Source organism: Salmo salar, chromosome 29 (genome assembly GCF_965601325.2).
Source record: "Salmo salar chromosome 29, fSalSal1, whole genome shotgun sequence".
NCBI classification, from domain to species: domain Eukaryota; kingdom Metazoa; phylum Chordata; class Actinopteri; order Salmoniformes; family Salmonidae; genus Salmo; species Salmo salar.
Window position 1 is genome coordinate 25,666,703 of NC_138319.1, and position 22,662 is coordinate 25,689,364.

The 22,662-nt window shown below is 44.2% G+C and overlaps 1 protein-coding gene across 2 annotated transcripts; it reads left to right on the plus strand.

Annotated features, from left to right (window-relative positions):
* The first annotated feature begins 3,740 nt into the window (after window positions 1–3,740).
* LOC106590425 (GRB2-associated and regulator of MAPK protein 1) lies at window positions 3,741–13,545 on the plus strand. Of its 2 annotated transcripts, none has more exons than XM_014181444.3 (6): window positions 3,741–4,149; window positions 7,377–7,517; window positions 8,417–8,547; window positions 8,740–9,927; window positions 10,651–10,826; window positions 11,186–13,545. In XM_014181444.3, the coding sequence occupies exons 1-6, from the start codon at window positions 4,029–4,031 to the stop codon at window positions 12,042–12,044; spliced, it is 2,616 nt and encodes an 871-aa protein (XP_014036919.1). In that variant the 5' UTR covers window positions 3,741–4,028; the 3' UTR covers window positions 12,045–13,545. The 2 variants fall into 2 exon arrangements, with proteins under 2 accessions (XP_014036919.1, XP_014036918.1); XM_014181443.3 differs by having other exon boundaries at window positions 3,744–4,149; window positions 11,183–13,545.
* Window positions 13,546–22,662: the final 9,117 nt, after the last annotated feature.

Here is a 22,662-nt window from a genome sequence, read left to right on the forward strand (position 1 = left end):
TGTTCCAAATCAGGGAAATGAGCTACAGTGATCTGGAGAGATGAGAACAGTGGAACCACTCTTTGTAGACTGACACATTTCTCACAAGGAGGTAGGAAGGAAGTGTGATGATGACAAATTGATTTTTTTTCACCAGTTCATGGTTTTGGCTACAACATGGCTAAATATTGTATTTGAAATAAACATGTGTTTGGTGTCCATGTAAATCTGCTCTGGGCTCTAAACACATTTTTATTTATTTTATTTAACCCTATTTAACTAGGCAAGTCAGTTAAGAACAAATTCTTCTTTACAATGACGGCCTACCGAAAGGCAAAAGGCCTCCTGCGGGGACGGGGGCTGGGAATAAAAATGTAAATATAGGACAAAACACACATGAAGACAAGAGAGACACCACAACACTACATAAAGAGAGACCTAAGACAACAACACAGCATGATAGCAACACCACATGACAACAACATGGTAGCAACACAACATGGCAGCAGCACAATAGGGTAGCAGCACAAAACATGGTGCAAACATTATTGGGCACAGACAACAGCACAAAGGCAAGAAGGTAGAGACAACAATACATCACGCGAAACAGCCACTGTCAGTAAGAGTGTCTTTGAATTTATTTATTTTTATTTCACCTTTATTTAACCAGGTAGGCAAGTTGAGAACAAGTTCTCATTTACAACTGCGACCTGGCCAAGATAAAGCAAAGCAGTTCGACACATATAACAACACAGAGTTACACATGGAGTAGAACAAACATACAGTCAATAATACAGTAAAAAAAATAAGTCTATATACAATGTGAGCAAATGAGGTGAGAAAAGGGAGGTAAAGGCAATAAATAGGCCATGGTGGCAAAGTAAATAAAATATAGCAATTAAAACACTGGAATGGTAGATTTGACAGTATGAATGAATGAAGAATGAAAGATGAAGAGATGGAGATAAAACTGTTCAGTTTGAGTGTTTTTTGCAGCTCATTCCAGTCGCTAGCTGCAGCGAACTGAAAAGAGGAGCGACCCAGGGATGTGTGTGCTTTGGGGACCATTAACAGAATGTGACTGGCAGAACAGGTGTTGTATGTGGAGGATGAGGGCTGCAGTAGGTATCTCAGATCGGGGGAGTAAGGCCTAAAAGGGTTTTATAAATAAGCATCAACCAGTGGGTTGCGACGGGTATAGGGAGATGACCAGTTTACAGAGGAGTATAGAGGGCAGTAATGTGTCCTATAAGGAGCATTGGTGGCAAATCTGATGGCCGAATGGTAAAGAACATCTAGCCGCTCGAGAGCACCCTTACCTGCCAATCTATAAATTACATCTCCGTAATCTAGCATGGGTAGGATGGTCATCTGAATCAGGGTTAGTTTGGCAGCTGGGGTGAAAGAGGAGCGATTACGATAGAGGAACCAAGTCTAGATTTAACCTTAGCCTGCAGCTTTGATATGTGCTGAGAGAAGGACAATATACCGTCTAGGCAATCTCCCAAGTACTTGTATGAGGTGACTACCTCAAGCTCTAAACCCTCAGAGGTAGTAATCACACCTGTGGGGAGAGGGGCATTCTTCTAACCAAACCACATGACCTTTGTTTTGGAGGTGTTCAGAACAAGGTTAAAGGCAGAGAAAGCTTGTTGGACACTAAGAAAGCTTTGTTGTAGAGCGTTTAACACAAAATCCGGGGAGGGGCCAGCTGAGTATAAGACTGTGTCATCTGCATATAAATGGATGAGAGAGCTTCCTACTGCCTGAGCTATGTTGTTGATGTAAATTGAGAAGAGCGTGGGGCCTTGGATCGAGCCTTGGAGTACTCCCTTGGTGACAGGCAGTGGCTGAGACAGCAGATGTTCTGACTTTATACACTGCACTCTTTGAGAGAGTTAGTTAGCAAACCAGGACAAAGACCCCTCAGAGACACCAAAACCCCTGCCGGCCCACAAGAATGAAATGGTGTACCGTATCAAAAGCTTTGTCCAAGTCAATAAAAATAGCAGCACAACATTGCTTAGAATCAAGGGCTTTGGTGACATCATTTAGGAACTTTAAGGTTGCAGTGACACATCCATAACCTGAGCAGAAACCAGATTGCATACCAGAGAAAATAGTATGAACATCAAGAAAGCCAGTCAGTTTTTCCAACACTTTTGATAAACAGGGAAAAATAGAAATGGGCCTATTGGCTTATAACAATTAAGATCAGTCCTTTAAATAAAGGTCGCACCGTGGCTACCTTCCAAGCAATGGGAACCTCTTCAGAGAGGAGAGACAAGTTAAAAAGGTCAGAGATAGGCTTGGCGATGATAGGGGCTGCAACCTTAAAGAAGAAAGGATCTAAACCATCTGACCCATAAAATGTTTTAAGTCAATAGGCACTGTAGTTGTATGGAGTTAGATATCTGCCAAAGGGTTGAACGCAATGAGTTAAAAGCTTGTGAAGGCACACAACTCGTTGCTTCGAGTTTACAAGTTGTATTTTAAGAATTCCAGACAATACGCCAAGGCTAAGGGCTGTTCTTATGCACGACGCAACGCGGAGTGCCTGGATACAGCCCTTAGTTGTATATACCCCCAAGGTGCCTTATTGCTATTATAAACTGGTTACCAATGTAATTAGAAGAGTAAAAATAAATGTTTTGTCATACCTGTGGTATATGGTATGATATACCATGGCTTTCAGCCAATCAGTATTCAGGGCTCCAACCACCCAGTTTATAATAATGTTTAGACAGAGTGTTGGGGCTGTTTACACATTGCTTGTGAGCGTGAGACAGGTATGAATACGGATGTTGCTGCATACAGTAGAATGCATTGACAGTCCTGACATGGGCTAGGCATCCTACAGCCAGCTCGGCACCAGCTACTGTACCAAGAACAGAGAGATCACTCGGCTGTCTTCTTGGAGTAGCCTAGGCCCAGTGATCTTCAACTGGTGTTGGAGTAGCCTAGGCCCAGTGATCTTCTGCTGGTGTTGGAGTAGCCTAGGCCCAGTGATCTTCAAGATGGATATTGGTAGCTTATGCATTTGGCATGGAGTGGAAAAACAAAACAAATACCTGATTCCCACCCCGCATGCCCACTGGAGCTGGTTCTTCTTATTTTTAGCTGATAGGTGTGGAACCCGATGTGGACATCTGCTGCAATAGCCCATCTATGACAACAATCGACAAGTTTTGCGTTCCGAGATGCCATTCTGCACACCGCTGTTGTACTGCACCTTTATTTGTCTGTTTGTGTCCCACCTGTTAGCTTGCACGATTCTTGCCATTCTCCTTCGACCTCTCTCATCAACTAGCTATTTTCGGCTATGGGACTGCTTCTGACTGGAGATTTTTGTTTGTCGCAACATTCTCTGTAAACCCCAGACACTGTCGTGCGTGAAAAACCCTGGAGGGCGTCCGTTTCTGAGATACTTGCAACTACGATCATACCACACTCAAAGTCGATTAGGTCACTCGTTTTATCCCATTCTAACGTTTAATTGAACAGTAACTAAATGCCTCGATGCCTGTTTGCCTGCTTTATATAGCAAGCCATGGCCACTTGACTGACTCACTGTCTGTAGGAGTGATCCATTTTTGTGAATGTGGTGGTGTACCTAATAAACTGTCTGGTGAATGTATGTTATAACATAGTATGTTTGTCAGACTGATAGTTGTTTGAGTAGGACACAAAGTATTCTCTCTAGGGTTCAGATATAGTACCCTGTGCTCCCCTGTTTGTGTTGAGGCTTGTGTGACCCTGCGGTAATTGCAACGGCTGACTGGCAGACAAGGGACTCGTTTTGGAAGTAGACGTCTGGCATGTGCAGATATCTATGGTTTCAATACATGGCATTTCCTGTCAACTTAGGGGTAACTAGCATGCTAGCGAGCAAGGAGCTAACATGGCTGCGCGACTACTCATGATAGCTAGCTAACCTCAAAGTAAACAAAACAGAACCATAAGAAAATTATAGGTTACATGAGAGAACAATGCATAGCTAGCAGCAACGGGTGCGTTCATGCTAATGTGTCGTGAGTTTATAAGCTAACATGGACCTTGGATCAATGCTGTACAACAATTTGAAAGATGTATCATGGAGCACGACGTCTTTACCCTTAGATCGACTTGTCAGTGTTTATAGACTGCCGCAAATTGTCAAGTTGGACAGTGGTAAGGCTATTTTTGGAGCAATTTAATGTTTTTAGGAGGGGCTAACCAGTTGATTTGCTGCATAAAATGCCTGTTAACTAGCCTCCAACCTAGCTAAGTTGGCTGGCTAGTTAATTAGCTAGCTAGCCTAGTTGCATAGCCATACCGTCTCTGTAACGTTACTATCAGCTAGCTAAGTTACTGTAGTCAAGAAAGTTGTAAAAGCTTAGTTAGCCTTTAACTAATTAAAGTTTCCAAAACACAAATGTATAAAAGCTTGTAGCTAGCTATCTAGATTCATTCCTTGCTATCTTAAGTCTTTATTGTTATCAAGCTTAAACACAATAAGTTGGAATGCATCGCAGGAGTCTTTTCTGTAATGGCATAGCTAGCTACCTACCTTACTTGGTACAATGCATGCATACAGAAAAAAAGATAACGTTACACTCACTGTAAAATGCAGTCCACCAAGAGTGGGCTGCCTACTAAACTACTGAGCATATGCAGACATTTTCACATTCAAATGGAATTTGGTTTAGGCCTTAATGATAGCCATATTTATAGTGCAAGGAATGACATTCCATGAGAGCAATATTTTTTTATTATTCTTAGCTAGCTACATAGGTAGCTAGGTACACTGCATGACCAAAAGTATGTGGACACCTGCTCGTCGAAAATCTCATTCCAAAATCATGGGCATTTAATAAAGAGTTCTCTATAACAGCCTCCACTCTTCTGTGAAGGCTTTCCACTAGATGTTGGGACATTGCTGCAGGGACTTGCTTCCATTCAGCCATAAGAGTATTAGTGAGGTTGGGTGATTAGGCCTGGCTCGCAGTTGGTGTTCCAAATCATCCCAAAGGTGTCGATGGGGTTGAGGTCAGGGCTCTGTACTAGTAAGTTCTTCCGCATTGATCTCAACAAACCACTTCTGTATGGACCTCACTTTGTGCATGAGGGCATTGTCATGCTGTAGTATTAAGATTTCACTTCACTGGAACTAAGGGGCCTAGCCCACAGCCCCAGACCATTATTCCTCCTCCACTAAACTTTACAGTTGGCACTATGCATTGGGGCAGGTAGCATTCTCCTGGCATCCCCCAAACCCAGATTCGTCTGTCGGACTGCCAGAATGTGAAGCGTGATTCATCACTCCAGAGACCGCGTTTCTACTGCTACAGAGTCCAATGGCGGTGAGCTTTACGTCACTCCAGCCGACGCTTGGCATTGCGCATGGTGATCTTAGGCTTGTGTGTGGCTGCTCGGTCATGGAAACCCATTTCATGAAGCTCCTGACGAACAGTTCTTGTGCAAAGGTGGTTTGGAACTCGGTAGTGAGTATTGCAACCGAGGACAGATTAATTTTACGCACTCGGCGGTCCCGTTCTGTGAGCTTGTGGCCTACCACTTCGCGGCTGAGCCTTTGTTGCCCCATAGACGTTTCCACTGCACAATACCAGCACTTACAGTTGACTGGGGCAGCTCTAGCAGAGCATACATTTTATGAACTGACTTGTTGGAAATGTGTCATCCTATAACTTAGTTTCTCAAATGACTGTCTCACCTGGTTCACCAACTACTTCTCAGATAGAGTTCAGTGTGTGAAATCGGAGGGCCTGTTGTCCGGACCTCTGGCAGTCTCTCGGGCGGACTCTTTTCTCTGTACATATCAATGATGTCGCTCTTGCTGCTGGTGATTCTCTGATCCGCCTCAATGCAGGCGACACCATTCTGTATACATCTGGTCCTTCTTTGGACACTGTTAACAAACCTCCAAATGAGCTTCAATGCCATACAACACTTCTTCCATGGCCTCCAACTGCTCTTAAACGCTAGTAAAACTAAATGCATGCTCTCCAACCGATCGCTGCCCGCACCCGCCTGCCCGACTAGCATCACTACTCTGGACGGTTCTGACTTAGAATATGTGGACAAATACCTAGGTGTCTAGTTAGACTGAACTCTCCTTCCAGACTCACATTAAGCATCTCCAATCCAAAAGTGAATCTAGAATTAGCTTCCTTTTTCGCAACAAAGCCTCCTTCACTCATGCTGCCGAACATACCCTCGTAAAACTGACTATCCTACCGATCCTTGACTTTGGCGATGTCATTTACAAAATAGCCCCCAACACTCTTCTCAGCAAATTGGATGCAGTCTGTCACAGTGCCATCTGTTTTGTCACCAAAGCCCCATATACTACCCACCACTGCGACCTGTATGCGCTCGTTGGCTGGCCCTCGCTAGATATTCGTCGCCAAACCCACTAGCTCCAGGTCATCTAGAAGTCTTTGCTAGGTAAAGCCCCGCCTTATCTCAGCTCACTGGTCACCATAGCAACACCCACCCGTAACACACGCTCCAGCAGGTATATTTCACTGGTCATCCCCAAAGCCAAAACCTCCTTTGGCCTCTTTCCTTCTAGTTCTCTGCTGCCAATGACTGGAACGAATTGCAAAAATCACTGAAGCTGGAGACTCATATCTCCCTCACTAACTTTAAGCATCAGCTGTCAGAGCAGCTTACCAATCACTGCATCTGTACACAGCCCATCTGTAAATAGCCCACCCAACTACCTCATCCCCATATTGTTATTTTTTTATTTATCTTGCTCCTTTGCACCCCGGTATCTCTACTTGCACATTCATCTTTCACTCCAGTGTTAATGCTAAATTGTAATTATTTTGCCACTATGGCCTATTTATTGCCTTACCTCCCTAATCTTACTACGTTTGCACACACTGTATATAGTTTTTCTATTGTGTTATTGACTGTACGTTTGTTTATTCCATGTGTAACTCTGTGTTGTTTTTGTCGCACTGCTTTGCTTTATCTTGGCCAGGTCGCAGTTGTAAATGATAACTTGTTCTCAACTGGCCTACCTGGTTAAATAAAGGTGAAATTAAAAATAAAATGACGGTGCTATATTGAAAGTCACTGAGCTCTTCAGTATGGCCAATCTACTGCCAATAGAGATTGCATGTCTGTGTGCGCGATTTTATACACCTGTCAGCAACGGATGTGGCTGAAATAGCCGAATCCACTAATTTGTAGGGGTGTCCCACATACTTTTGTATATACAGTGTACGTAGTTTTTTTTACAAAGTCTACATAAAAAGCATAGTTATGCAAATCATGTAAAATATAATATTCATGGTGGACTGATAACTAAAGTTATACATTTCAATGATTGTGATTGTGATATTACTGTAGTCCAAACATTTTGAATCAGTGTCTCTCTTCTCCAGGTGAGTTGGTGGACGGCTTACGAGACCATGACTACCTCTTGATTCATTCCTGTCGGCAATGGACAACAATCACTGCACACAGTCTGGAGGAGGGCCATTATGTCATTGGGCCCAAAATAGAGATCCCAGTGCATTATGAAGGTTAGTCAAATCGCTGTTCTATTATGAAATCTACTCTGTCAGAGGTTCACATGGCAATGTTTATTCAGATGTATGTGAATGCCTTACAGAGGAATATTAATCAGTACGCTACTACCCACTCAACCTAACATCGACTATGACTCTCCTTTGCCAAAATCTAGCATATAATTCAACCAACCTATTTTATATCACACAAATAATCCATTATGAACTTTCTAGAGGCTATTCATTTTGGAGTAATACTCACTTTATGTGGACTGATTACAGACAGATCTTTTCTTATAGTTTATTTTCTTGTTAACAAGCTTTACAATGCCGTTCTTAAGCCATTTCAGTTAATCAAGAAAAAGACATCTGTACAATCAGTGCTAGTATAAAATTTGCAACATGCAAACATGCGCATAGTACTGTTTGCTCAGGGAAATAGGTTTAGAACAGGCACAGGCCTGTTTCACTGATCTTAAAAGCCTCTCGGGCTCAAATCAATGATTACACAGATGGGTCCATTTTACATCAATGACTCGCTGCTGCGCCTGCGCCAATCCAACTTTTCTGGCTGATGAATACTCACACACTGACATATGATCAATGCTCTCGCCTCACTTACAGCATAGGGGAAGTGTACTTAGTCAGTACACCAAACTGTAAAACTGATTCACGGAAACACTGTACGTAACACTGGAACAGTGGGGTTGCAATGAAAACTTGGCCTGGTAAAGACTCAGACTTCTGCTGGGAACCCGGGGTATTCGGATAGTAATGTTCAGTGAGAGATTTCAGAAAATATTTCCTTTCAAGCACAGACTAAACTAAAACAAGGGCCTATCCTTTCCAGGAACAGAAACAAGGTTACATGCAAGCAAGATCTCCCATCTTATTCTTTCCACCCCCTCCTGTAGGTCAGTTTAAGCTGCTGGAGCAGGACAGAGATGTCAAGGAGCCGGTGCAGTACTTCAACAGCGTGGAGGAGGTGGCCAAAGCATTTCCCGAACGGGTTTATGTCATGGAGGAAATTACATTCAATGTGAAGGTCAGTTGCTGTTGGTTGATAGTTAATCAAAAGATGATTAGTGTTGTAAAGTGACTTGCAAATTATGTACATTTCCCGAATTCTACAGATGTGACATTGTCATAGTAGGAGTTCAATTGGAGTGTTTATAAGGGGTTAGAGATGTGATTTTTAGGCAATGAGACTACAATCTAACACGTTCTTGACTCACAGATGGCTTCAGGCGAATGCAACGAGGACACGGAGGTGTACAACATCACACTAAGCACCGGTGATGAGCTCACCCTCATGGGCCAGGCAGAGATCCTCTACGCCAAGGCGTCCAAGGAGAAGTCGCGCTTCAACACAATCTTCAAGAAGATCAGCAAACTCAACTCCATCAGCAAGATGGCGAACCGTGGCAAGATGCCCTGCCTCATCTGCATGAACCACCGGACCAACGAAAGTGTCAGCCTGCCCTTCCAGTGTAAGGGCCGCTTCAGCACCTGCAGCCCGCTAGAGCTCCAGATGCAGGAGGGCGAGCACACCATCCGTGACATCGTGGAGAAGACCCGGCTGCCCGTCAACGTCACTGTGCCTGGCAGCCCGCCGCGCAACCACCACGACCTGCACCTGATCCGCGAGGGCCACCGCTACAAGTTTGTCAACATCCAGACCAAAACGGTGGTGGTGGGCTGCGTGCTGCGCAGTAACAAGATCCTCCCTGTCCACTTCCCGCTCCACATGGCCTCCATGCCCAAGTTCATCATCCCTGAAGGGCTGCTGCAAAGTGAGCTGTGGCTAGACACCATGGTGCACCGCTGGTTCACCTTCTGCCAGGAGCAGTTTGACATTGACGACTATTCCCGTGCTGTGCGCGATGTCAGGACCGACTGGAACGACGTCGACGGGAAGAGCCCCAAGAAGAGCAGTGGGAGTGGTAGTAGCAGCAGCAGCAATGGCTGCCCCTCCCACATGCACGTGCCCAGCTCTCTCACGTACGCCCGCGACGAGCTTACCCAGTCATTCCACCGGCTGTCTGTGTGCGTCTACGGCAACAACCTGCACAGCAACAGCGAGGTCAACCTGCAGGGCTTCATGACGCTGTGTGGGGACTGGGCGCTCCTGCCGCCCGAGGGCGTGCCGGTCGACTCGGTCGACACAGAGTACCTCTTACCTGAGCTGCTGGAGAACATGAGCCAGTCCGTCCTTAAGTCGGATGTGCCCTACGAGGAGCTGTGGCTGGACCACTTGAGATCAAGTCGGGGAGGAGGGCACAGTGTTGGCGGCGAGGACCCGAGAAGCACCAGCAACACCTCCATGGCAGTCCTATCGTACCCCATCTCCTCCAGTCATGTGGGCCCAATAATCAGCTCTGAAATCTGTCTACCTCCGCCCCCAGTCCCTCCAAAGTCCGAAGCTGTGAGTACACATGAATTCCATCACCGTGGCTACATTTACCAACTAATATGAAATTATTATTTTTACCATGCAAATTGAGGAAAATATTTCAAATTACTGATTTTTTTATTTATCCGTTATTTTACCAGGTAAGTTGACTGAGAACACATTCTCATTTACAGCAACGACCTGGGGAATAGTTACAGGGGAGAGGGATGAATGAGCCAATTGTAAACTGGGGATTATTAGGTGACCATGATGGTTTGAGGGCCAGATTGGGAATTTATCCACGTCACCGGGGTTAACACCCCTACTCTTACAATAAGTGACATGGGATCTTTAACGACCTCAACGTCCCATCTGAAGGACGGCACCCTACACAGGGCAGTGTCCCCAATCACTGCCCCAGGGCATTGGGATATTTTTTAGACCAGAGGAAAGAGTGCCTCCTACTGGCCCTCCAACACCACTTCCAGCAGCATCTGGTCTCCCATCTAGTGACTGACCAGGACCAACCCTGCTTAGCTTCAGAAGCAAGCCAGCAGTGGTATGCAGGGTGGTATGCTGCTGGCTAATTATATAATTTTCTTATGATCATCAGATGTAGTGTTTGAGACATTACATTGTAACAACAATTTAATATTATTTCTGGTGTAGACAGCCTCTCACAGCTAAAAACAAGAAAATGATGAACGCTGTAATCATTTGTAAAGTTAGTTGATTTTCCTTCACCTTCCTCTCCAGGTGAAGGAAGAATGTCGTCTATTGAACGCCCCTCCCATTCCCCCCCGAAGTTCCAAGCAGATGATGTCCACCCCAACGATGTCCACCACAACGCCGGCTGGAGCTAAGGCGCGGCAGACGGAAACGCGCTCTCCAAGCCCTACTCTCTCCTACTATGCCTCAGGGCTACACAGCATGTAAGGACTAGGGGGCAAATCCCAATATGCAGCCTCATCCTTTGCACACACCTCCCATTGAGTTCAATGCATGATATACACTAAGGTTCCATGTCTCACATACGCCACTTAAGGATTTGGCCCTGCACAGTCTATAGTTTTTATTCTGGTCTTATATTATACATTGAAATGTAAATAAAAGGTACTTATGTATACACTTCCTTACATATTGCTGACTAGTCAATAGCTTTTGTTTCCCTCCCAATGGTCTGGAGTGTTGGGCTTTGTAACATTATTTCAGAATACTTTAGTAGTGTTTAATCTCAACTTGTACCTAGTTCTTTTCACTAACTTTGGTATTTTTCTTTTGCTGCCAGCAGTGGAGGAGGAGAGAATGAAGTGACCGAGGCGGAGGAGCAGAACCACGTGTGTTACCCCTGTAACTGGGCCAAGACCAACGAGGAGAGCCCGACAACGTCTCACGTCAGCCCACCGTTCGACGGCGTCCCTTCTAGACTATCGTGGCCCAATGACTTCTGTGGAGGGGCTTCTCAAGGCATGGAGGAGTTCCTGCCCATCCACTGTCAAAGTTACTACAGCTATCCCCGAAAAAGACCCCTGGGCACACCTAAGTCGCCATGCACTTCCAGCCTTTTTGACTTTGACGGAAGAGAGCAGAGCAGTAACGCCGTCCCCTTCAAAGCCTCGTACACTAATCAGTTTTGCACCAAGTCGTCGAGCTACACCCTGGAAATGTACCGAGATAATACTATTGAAGAATGTAACACTAAACAAAGCCTGTCGTGCCCCATCTTGCCACCGAGGACGCCCAAATCAAACGAGACAAGTAAAGGTACAGATGCAGTCAAAGGTACGGAGCAGAACACTCTAAAGTGCCTGGTCAGCCAACAACACGATCAGGTCACGACGACAGACATATTCTCTATTTCCTATCCGCCCCTCCCCCCACCATCACTATCATCCCCCTCTGCACCAGCCCCCGGAGGACCTTGGCAACCACCCACCAACCTATCTGGACTCTCCATCGAAGAGGTGTCCAAATCGTTACGGTTCATTGGCCTCTCCGACGACATTGTGTCTTTGTTCGTCACAGAGAAAATCGATGGAAATCTTCTCCTGCAGCTCACGGAAGAGATTCTGTCGGAGGACTTCAAGTTAAGCAAACTCCAAGTGAAGAAACTTATGCAGTTTATTAACGGTTGGAGGCCTAAAATATAACCTAACCCTTTAACAAAAGTACTAGTCTAGGAAGGAAAAAAAACATGCAATGTGCTGCGAATGCCGACGTAAACTTTTGCCTTCAGTTTTGTACTCTGGGGGTTGTTTCATAGCATGAGTTGGCCAGACGATTTTCCTCAACATTCTGAAACAACTCTGCACATTCTAGTTCTTCGAGAAAGATAACACTTGAATTGGGCATGGTATATAACTGACTATATAATCGCTCTCAATAACCCATAGTCCACCTTAAGCTTTCTTGTGCAACCAGAAAACCAAGAGTAATCTCAGTGTATCTGGAAATTGGCTGCTTAACTTGTTGATCCAGCTCTCCGAAGTCCAACCCTGGTAACGATTACCGTTGTCTAACTATGTCACAGGGATGTGTTGTGTATTAACTCTTGTCATGTTTGATTTCCTCTTTGTCCTCTTTAGGGACATTTTCTCTCAACTCTGTTACTACCTGCTTTAACCCAAAGCCTTTCCACAGAAGTAATTGGAGGTTATTCATGAAAGTTTGCGATAACAGGCACAGCTGCTAAATCCAAGCGATGGCATTTAACTCATTTATAACAGTGTGCACTTCTTGTTGCCTTATTATAATACTGACTTAATATGCAAGTAACAACAACCAATACAATGTAACTTCAGATTCTGCATAATGTAAGATGCACTTGTCAACAACAACAAAAAGAGAAGCCTTTGCCAGGTCAAATGGACTGTACAATCAACTCATGACATTGTGAAAAACCACAAGGGTTTTTAGCATCGTTGACTTGACGTGTAATAGCTAAAGAAGGGGAAGCTTTGGGGATCAAGAAGGAACTATGTACCATTACAGAAGGAACATGTATTTGACAAAATGAAATGGAGAACTTGTTATATAGACTGCAAGGATATGTTACATTAGTGAAAATATTTAATTACTGAAATAGCCATTGATTCATTTGATATAAACTGAACTAACAATATTTTCCCTTTTTATTGTGCACATTCACAAATACAGACTTTCTCAGACTTGAGACAGACCAGACTAATCTGCCTTAATTTAACCCACCACAGAACTTTAACTAAACTACATTTAGTTGGGGGCCGTTCAAGAGGGTGCTGCATTATGGAACATTCAGATAGATATAGATAGATATATATGTATTGTATAGCACAGATGATTATCATGTATAGAAAAGAAAATCATGTTGGCTCTATCCATTACATTTATATCTGCAATGTTCTGAACGTTTCACCTCACTGAATACACCTCAGGTGTAATTTTTCCTTTGTGTTTTTGTGTCATGAATTAGTGTAATGTTATGCAAGTGATAAAAGGGTGGTAAGTAATTGTAACTGTAAAATGACCAGTAGCACAGGACTAAACTGTAAAATGCTCATCGACAAACTCTGTTGTCATGGAAAAACTGACATTAATGTTTATGAACAACCCCTATTATATTTTGACTTAACTTTCTATGGTTGTGTATGATCAATAAAAATGGACACATTGTCTTGTCTTTTGGCTGAGTTACAATGACGATAACCTTTACGCCTTTCGCACAAATGCACATGGAAGGACTGCTGTTTAGTGATAAGGCTGTGCAGTAATGATGGGCCATGTAGTGAATCCCAAACAAATTGAAAAGCCTGTTAAACAATATAGAAATGCAATTTCAGTGTGTGTTTGGATTCATTAACTTAATTTCTCAAGCATAACAAATTACTGACGAGAGACTAAAGCAAAAGGTGGTCCCGTGTGGCTCAGTAGGGTAGAGCATGGCGCTTGCAGTGCGTGGGTTCTATTCCCACGGGGACCAGTACAAAGAAGAGAAAGTATGAAAATCTATGCACTCAAGTCGCTCTGAGCGTCTGCTAAATGACAAATGTAAAATAATGCTTCAAAAGAAACAACATTGGCACTATAACATGAGCAACAGTCATTGACCCGGTTTGAATACTATAGGAATGCATGCTTTGTTTCTCCCTTGAAGAAATCCCTGATCCAGAACAATTTCTTATACCTTTAATGTTTTGTTGGGTCAGTGATTACTTCAAGGAAGGAAGAGCGTGTTTTTGAAGTATTAGAACACGGTTAAGTTTTGTCTCGGAGGAGCATCTCATTAGGAGGTGTGTGTGTGTTTCAGATCATGGGTTCCCAGCCCACCTAGAACATTGGGGTCCATGACCTGGTCCAGCAGACAGTCCACCTGGCTCTATACCGACAGGCCCTAGGGCCCCAGCCCACCCAGAACGTTGGGGTCCATGGCCTGGTCCAGCAGACAGTCCACTAAAGGCTCTATTCAATCTGTATGGCTGAAGCGTTACAGATTTCACAATAGAAATGTAAAGGTAATTTCCGATTGAGCCGACATGAGCAGCGTTTTCTGTGAATACAGTCTCTGCTAACGCCTTTAAATTTCAATCGCGCTGTAATGCAGGACTTCAGCGATATAGATTGAATAAAGTCCTAAAAGTCCGGTTCAGCCATCCTGCCATAGAAATGTTTAATAATGCTGGAACTCAAACAAACGCAGATAAATGACTTGTGCACTGCAATTAACTGATAGGTGATTTCTGCTTTAGCCGACATCCGTGGAGTTCACGGTGAATTAATCTCAGCAAATGTCTGGAAAACTGCCTTTAAAAGGAAATTGTTGTGCACAGGTCGTTAATCTGCATTAGATTGAATCCTGGTCAAAGTGTTTTCATTTTCTTTACTCTAATACTGCCCATGCAAAGCTGACAGTCTGCACTTTAACCTCAGTCATTGTATCATTCCAAATCCAAAGTGTTGGAGTACAGAGCCAAAACAACAACAAAAAAATGTGTCACTGTCCCAATCCTTTTGTTCTTCTAATACACTATGGGGTGATAGGCGCACAGTAGTTAATGAGTAACATCTACTCCAGGACCAGCAACTTAAAAACATTGAAGCACTGTGACTTGTTGGATAGTAGTCCTGGTGTTGTATTTATTTAGTATTCTTTTTTTATTATTAATCAGCTGGATTTGATCAACATTCTTCTCAATGTATGACCTTGTTGTAAAGCTTCACTGTCTCAGCATAGTCTACAACTATTTTATTTTATTATCATACCGTATGCAATACTGGTTAGTTATAGCCAACCCACAATATAGCAGAGATAGCAAAAATGCAAGTGTTACAAATGCAGATATCAGTATTTCAGGAACATTCCATGATACTACCAGTGGAAAAAAATGACAAAGGCTCCAACTCGCAGGATGGAGGTAAAGGGTGCTCTTGTCTGGGTAGTAGCCTAGCTGTAAAGAGGTTTGGCCAGTAACTGAAAAGTTGCTGGTTCGAATCCCAGAGCTGACTAGGTGAAATCTGTCGATGTGCCCTTGAGCAAAGCACTTAACCCTAATTGCTCCTGTAAGTCGCTCTGTGTAACAGTGTAGGTTCCGTCCCTCTCTTCGCCCTAACCTGGGCTCGAACCAGGGACCCTTGCACACATCAACAACTGACACCCACGAAGCATCGTTACCCATCGCGCCACAAAAGCCACGGCCCTCGCAACGCAAGGGGAACAACTACTTAAGGTCGCAGAGCGAGTGACGTCACCGATTGAACCGCTATTAGCGCGCACCACCGCTAACTAACTAGCCATTTCACATCGGTTACATCTGGATAAGAGTGTCTGCTAAAGTGACTAAAATATAAATCTCAGGAACCTGTTCACATCCCTCAGTAGCTCCTCATGGATCCTCTTCTTCTCCCTGATAGACTTGTGGCCTTCATTTCTTGCAGGACACCAGCAACCAGAGAGCTGAACAGATGCTTGGCCAGACTGGGATCTCTCTGAGGAAAAACATTTTTAATAAAATTGAGTAGAATACAACTTTATTAGTCCAGCTCTGATTAAATGGAAATGTGCCTTCTGCTCTCCCACAACAGAACACACATCTTGGAAAGATCACAGGGTCAGCTGCAGTGCAGTGCCCCATGGAGCTATTTTAGGTATTAAGTATCTTGCTCACGGGCACAACAGTACAGTAGATGATACCTGGGATCTGAAACCAGCAGCCGTTCGGTTGCCAGATAATCTCCACCCCCCCTTTGGATTTGAACCAGCAACCTTCTGGCTAATGGTACTTCTCGCTAATCTCTAGGCTACTTTCCCCAATACATATATCCATTTAGCAGAAACTATTATCCAAAGTGAAAGGTTAAATAAGTAATAGTGGGTGACGCCATCCAAAGGTGATACACAAAAAAAACGACTAATGCGCAGATAGCTATAAATACAGAACTAAATATACAGAAATTAAAGATATTCTCCGGTACTTTTGTATATGTTTTTGCAAGTAGTTCTGAAAGTAGCTTTCACTAGCCAAAAGGTCCTAAAAAATTGCATAGTACGTCACATATGTGAGGATATGTGCACCAGGTCATTGCCCTCTCTCGCTCTGCTGTGTCCACTGAGCTGTTGGGCCCACCCTGCAACCTCATTGGATAACGCTGGGCAGGCCTCCTGCTAAAGGTCAGTCAAATGTGAGGGGCTGAAGCACATTGGCTAGAACTCTAACTGCTAGGGGGCTGGCCCATGTAGACGGAAATGGAGGTAAAACAGTAATGCTGCTCATAGATTATGCATGTATGAACTACACATTGACACATCCAGCCCAAAGTGGGAGGTTTAAAAATGTGTTTCTTAGTCACCAAAGTACCGGAGCATGTCTTCGATAAAATCAATAACACAAAAACTATACCAGTTTCATTTGAGGACCAGGATGTTGACAGCTGTGCCATACAAATAGTTGGGAAGAGATTTTTGATATACCGATTCCATGGTATGAGATTCAAGACTTTGTGCTTTTCAGCTAAAATTATTATATAGAATTCTTGCCACCAACAAAATGTTGAATATTTGGGGCATAATCATCGAAGCTCTGCAGATTTTGATGAGAGGATACAGAATCAATAGACCATTTATTTTGGTATTGCCCTCAGGTAGCCTGTTTTTGGTCTCAGGTTCAGGAATGGCTGAAAATGCATAACATTGATCTAAAATTGACCCTAGATATAGTACTGTTAGGAGATCTGGAGAGACCGAGTCAGTCAATTACTAATATACTAATACTCTTAGTAAAAGTATTTATCTTCAACTCGCAATCTGTGGATTCTATTCGATTAGATAGATTGAAAATGTATGTTAAACATCACAGCATAGTTGGAAGATAGATGGTGCATAGGAATCCGAAGAGGGTGGCCAGCAGAGGTAGGGGGAATGGGCTGAGGGAAGCTGAGGCACCTACAAGTGCTGGCCTGAAATACAGGGACATAAAACATAAGTAACAAAAAAATAAATATGCAAAAAATTATCAAAAAGTCAATTCAGATTTATAGCTAACAATTAGTTAATGCAATTTAGTTATAGCTGGTTAGTTATAGCCAGCTCACACCCATACCAAACCCATTGCATATCTCTGTTCTAAAGGCTTTTGAGGGAAAGGGGAAGTATGTACCTGGAGTGTGAACTTCAGTGAGCCTGTGTTGCTCAAAGTTGGTTCCTCACAGGCCCAGGATGAGATGTGGAGTCTCCACAAACATTGAGGTTAGGTCGGCGCTCAGGAGACTAATCAATCACATAGTCCTTTAAAGAGAGACAGAAAAAATGTAATCAAAACACTTTACACTACAGTCCTATTGCAGATCTCCCCACAGTAGATATTTAACATCAAAGTGAATTGCGGCCACATGCCGTTGAGTTCTTTTGGTAAATAAACCTGAAAATATACATTTGAATGTCACATTTTTTTGTACATCAATCCAAATGTGCATTCTTTGCAGGCTGAAGTCCTGAAGCCTATGGTAGTCACACCATAGAAATAGAAAGTTCTAAAAAGAAATGATCTACAAAGAATAATCTAGAAAAAAAATATTTGATTTGTACATTGTGGTCACTGTCTCCTGACCTGGAACTTGCACTCGGACAGTGGGTACTCAAACATGTTGCGGGTAGGGTCGGGACTCATGTTGGTGGCCAGACTAAGGAAGTGTTCCACGTTGCAACTAGAGTATAGAGAGTGCAGCAAAACCAACATACGCTCCAGGGTGGCTGTGGGCAGGCGCTTCTCGTGGCTCCAGAAGTTATGCACGCACCGCCTGCAGAGAGAGGGGAGGCAGAATGCTACAGACAGTACTTTGTGAAACATGAATTTTATGCCAGACGTAAGATAAGTACTTACTGCAGCCCTTGGTTTCCATCTGTAAGTCCCTAAAGGAGGGTGTCCTTTGCTGCGTTGAACACTCTTTCAGACTGACTCACTGCATCCCTGAAAACAAATTACATCATTATCCTTTCAAATCAAATCAAATTTTATTTGTCACATGCGCCGAATACAACAGGTAGACCTTACAGTGAAATGCTTACTTACAAGCCCTTAACCAACAATGCAGTTTTAAGAAAATACAAAAAAAAGTAAGAGATAAAAGTACAAAATAGTTAAAGAGCAGCAGTAAAATAACAATAGCGAGGCTATATACAGGGGGGCACCGATACAGAGTCAATGTGTGGGGGCACCGGTGTCGAGGTAATTGAGGTAATATGCACATGTAGGTAGAGTTATTAATGTGACTATGCATAGATAATAACAGAGAGTAGCAGCAGCGTGGGGGGGGGGGGGGGGGGGGGGGGCAATGCAAATAGTCTAGGTAGCCATTTGATTAGATGTTAGATGTTCAGGAGTCTTATGGCTTGGGGGTGGAAGCTGTTTAGAAGCCTCTTGGACCTAGACTTGGTGTTCCGGTACTGCTTGCCTTGCGGCAGCAGAGAGAACAGTCTATGACTAGGGTGGTTGGAGTCTTTGACAATTTTTAGGGCCTTCCTCTGACACCGCCTGGTATAGAGGTCCTAGATGGCAGGAAGCTTGGCCCCAGTGATGCACTGGGCCGTACGCAGTACCCTTTGTAGTGCCTTGCGGTCTGAGGCTGAACAGTTGTCATACCAGTTTCACAAAAAGTAAGAGATAAAAGTAAAAAATAATTAAAGAGCAGCAGTAAAATAACAATAGCGAGGCTATATACAGGGGGGTACCGATACAGAGTCAATGTGTGGGGGCACCGGTGTCGAGGTAATTGAGGTAATATGACTTGGTGTTCCGGTACTGCTTGTAAAATCTTTTGAGGATCTGAGGACCCATGCCAAATCTTTTCAGTCTCCTGAGGCGGAATAGGTTTTGTCGTGCCCTTTTCACGACTGTCTTGGTGTGCTTGGACCATGTTAGTTTCTTGGTGATGTGGACGCCAAGGAACTTGAAGCTCTCAACCTGCTCCTCTACAGCCCCGTCGATGAGAATGGGGGTGTGCTCGGTCCTTCTTTTCCTGTAGTCCACAATCATCTCCTTTGTCTTGACCACGTTGAGGGAGAGGTTGTTGTCATTGTACCACACAGTCAGGTCTCTGACCTCCTCCCTATAGGTTGTCTCGTTGTTGTCGGTGATCAACAGCAAACTTAATGATGGTGTTGGAGTCGTGCCTAGCCGTGCAGTTATGAGTGAACAGGGAGTACAGGAGGGGACTGAGCACGCACCCCTGAGGGGCCCATGTGTTGAGGATCAGCTTGGCGGATGTGTTGGATGTGTTGTTACCTACCCTTACCACCTGGGGCAGCCTGTCAGGAAGTCCAGGATCCAGTTACAGAGGGAGGAGTTTAGTCCCAGGGTCCTTAGCTTAGTGATGAGCTTTGAGGGCACTATGGTGTTGAACGCTGAGCTGTAGTCAATGAATAGCATTCTCACATAGGTGTTCCTTTTGTCCAGGTGTGAAAGGGCAGTGTGGAGTGCAATAGAGATTGCATCATCTGTGGATCTGTTGGGGCGGTATGCAAAATGGAGTGGGTCTAGTGTTTCTGGGATAATGGTGTTGATGTGAGCCATGACCAGCTTTTCAAAGCACTTCATGGCTACAGACGTGAGTGCTACAGGTCGGTAGTCATTTAGGCAGGTTACCTTAGTGTTCTTGGGCACAGGGACTATTGTGGTCTGCTTGAAACATGTTGGTATTACAGACTCAGACATGGAGAGGTTGAAAATGTCAGTGAAGACACTTTCCAGTTTCCAGTTTCCCGTCTAGCCCTGCAGCCTTGTGAATGTTGACCTGTGTAAAGGTCTTTCTCACATCGGCTGCGGAGAGTGTGATCACACAGTCATCCAGAACAGCTGATGCTCTCATGCATGTTTCAGTGTTACTTGCCTTGAAGCGAGCATAGAAATTATTTAGCTCGTCTGGAAGGCTTGTGTCACTAGGCAGCTCTCGGCTGTGCTTCCCTTTGTAGTCTGTAATAGTTTGCAAGCCCTGCCACATCCGACGAGCGTCGGAGCCGGTGTAGTACGATTCGATCTTAGTCCTGTATTGATGCTTTGCCTGTTTGATGGTGTCAGTAGTTGCTAGGAGTAGTGGTAGGAGTCAGGCGCAGAGAGCAGAGGTAAGGAACTGTGTGTTTATTAAATAAAACACAACACGATCGACGCCAACACAACCGGCGTGGAAAAATGCAAAGTGCCCAGAACAGGTGCACAGCATGCATAAAATATAACAGTAGTAGATCGCCAGCACATCCAAATACAAAACACAACCTGACGCTAAATAATCCCGCACAAACCTGGGCGGGCTAACCAGGCTTAAATAACCAAAATCAAAAGACCCAAATGAGGAACAGGTGCAAACAATAAGACATACCAAACGAAAAGGAAAAAGGGATCAGCGGCGGCTAGTAGGCCGGTGACGACGACCGCCGAGCGCCGCCCGAGCAGGCAGGGGAGCCACCTTCGGTGGTATTCGTGACAGATGGTTCGTCGGAGGGCATAGCGGGATTTCTTATAAGCTTCCGGGTTAGAGTCCCGCTCCTTGAAAGCGGCAGCTCTACCCTTTAGCTCAGTGTGAATGTTGCCTGTAATCCTTCTGGTTGGGGTATGTAAGTACACTCACTGTGGGGATGACGTCATTGATGCACTTATTGATGAAGCCAGTGACTGATGTGATGTACTCCTCAATGCCATTGGAAGAATCCCGGAACATATTCCAGTCTGTGCTAGCAAAACGGTCCTGTAGTTTAGCATCTGCTTCATCTGACCATTTTTTTATAGACCAAGTCACTGGTGCTTCCTGCTTTAATTTTTGCTTGTAAGCAGGAATCAGGAGGATAGAATTATGGTCAGACTTGCCAAATGGAGGGCGAGGGAGAGCTTTGTGCGCGTCTCTGTGTGTGGAGTGAAGGTGGTCAAGAGTTTTTTTCCCTCTGGTTGCACATTTAACATGCTGACAGAAATGAGGTAAAAATGTATTTAAGTTTCCCTGCATTAAAGTCCCCGGCCACTAGGAGTGCTACCTCTGGATAAGTGTCTTCCTTTTTGCTTATGGCGTTATACAGCTCATTGAGTGCGGTCTGTGGTGGTATGTAGACAGCTACGAATAATACAGATGAAAACTCTCTAGGTAGATAGTGTGGTCTACAGCTTATCATGAGCCAGTCTACCTCAGGCGAGCAAAACCTTGAGACTTCCTTAGATATCGTGCAACAGCTGTTGTTTACAAATATACATAGGCCTCCTCCCCGTGTCTTACCAGAGGCTGCTGTTCTATCCTGCCGATAGAGTGTATAATCAATAATCTACAGTCACTTTATTACTTAATGTCCTGACTGCTGATCACATTTTCAATGTTAACCCTGTAGAATCAGCAACGACGCCAGTCCCATGCATGTGTTTATTTTCTAACGCTTCCGCAAGGAATTATTATGTTGTCTTAACCTGTATATTTTAGACCTAGAATGGTGGGGGGCAAATAGGAGCCAACCTGTGGTTAGGTGTGAGGGTGAGGCGTGACGATTGTCTCAATGCAGGGTGAGGCTCTAGGTCTAGGCTGAGGATGTCCTAAAATGAGCACCATACCGACCAGTTATCCTGAATCCACATGATGATGTCGTACATCCTTCCTGCAGGCTGGAGAGGGATGGGAGATGAAGGCTGTGAGGGATTTCCAAAGAAAGTTGAGTAACCCATCTTCTTTTGAGAACAACAAAGATGTCTGTAACGCTTCAAGACAAAACAAATCAATCAACCACTTGTTGTTACATTTACATTTACTCACTATTACTTCAAAAATATAAATGGTTATTCCATATTTCACAAAAAACACAGCATTTATAGTTCAACCCAAAAGTATGAATTTGACTAAAATCCCAGATCACTGTGATTCAAGTCAATCTAGTGTGTACCAGCCTGACTTTGCTGGCCATAGCCTCAGATGTAGCTGGCCTTAGAATAAAACAAAGCTGAAAAAACATGCTGATGTAGGGTCTTAATCACTATTACCCACTTATAGCCTAGTTAATGCAACCAGTGGGGTAAAGTACTTAAGTAAAAATACTTTAAAGCTCTACTTAAGTCGTTTTTTGGGGGTACCTGTACTTTACTTTACTATTTATTTTTTTGACAACTTGTCACGACAGTGACGGATGGTGGCGCCCCTCCTCGGCCGGGCGGAGCTCGGCGGTCGTCGTCGCCGGCCTACTAGCTACCATCGATCCCTTTTTGTTTCACTTTCGTTTGGTTAGGTCTAGGTAGGCACGCACCTGTTTTGGGTTAGTCATTAGTAAGGGGGGGT

What these genes read in the sequence shown, in the direction of transcription:
- LOC106590425 (XM_014181443.3), top strand. Translation starts at nt 4,029, where the DNA reads ATGGACCTTGGATCAATGCTGTACAACAATTTGAAAGATGTATCATGG. An exon ending in AAATTACATTCAATGTGAAG is followed by an intron (nt 8,548 to 8,739) that starts GTCAGTTGCTGT and finishes CTTGACTCACAG; the next exon opens with ATGGCTTCAGGCGAATGCAA. An exon ending in GCCTCAGGGCTACACAGCAT is followed by an intron (nt 10,827 to 11,182) that starts GTAAGGACTAGG and finishes TTTTGCTGCCAG; the next exon opens with CAGTGGAGGAGGAGAGAATG.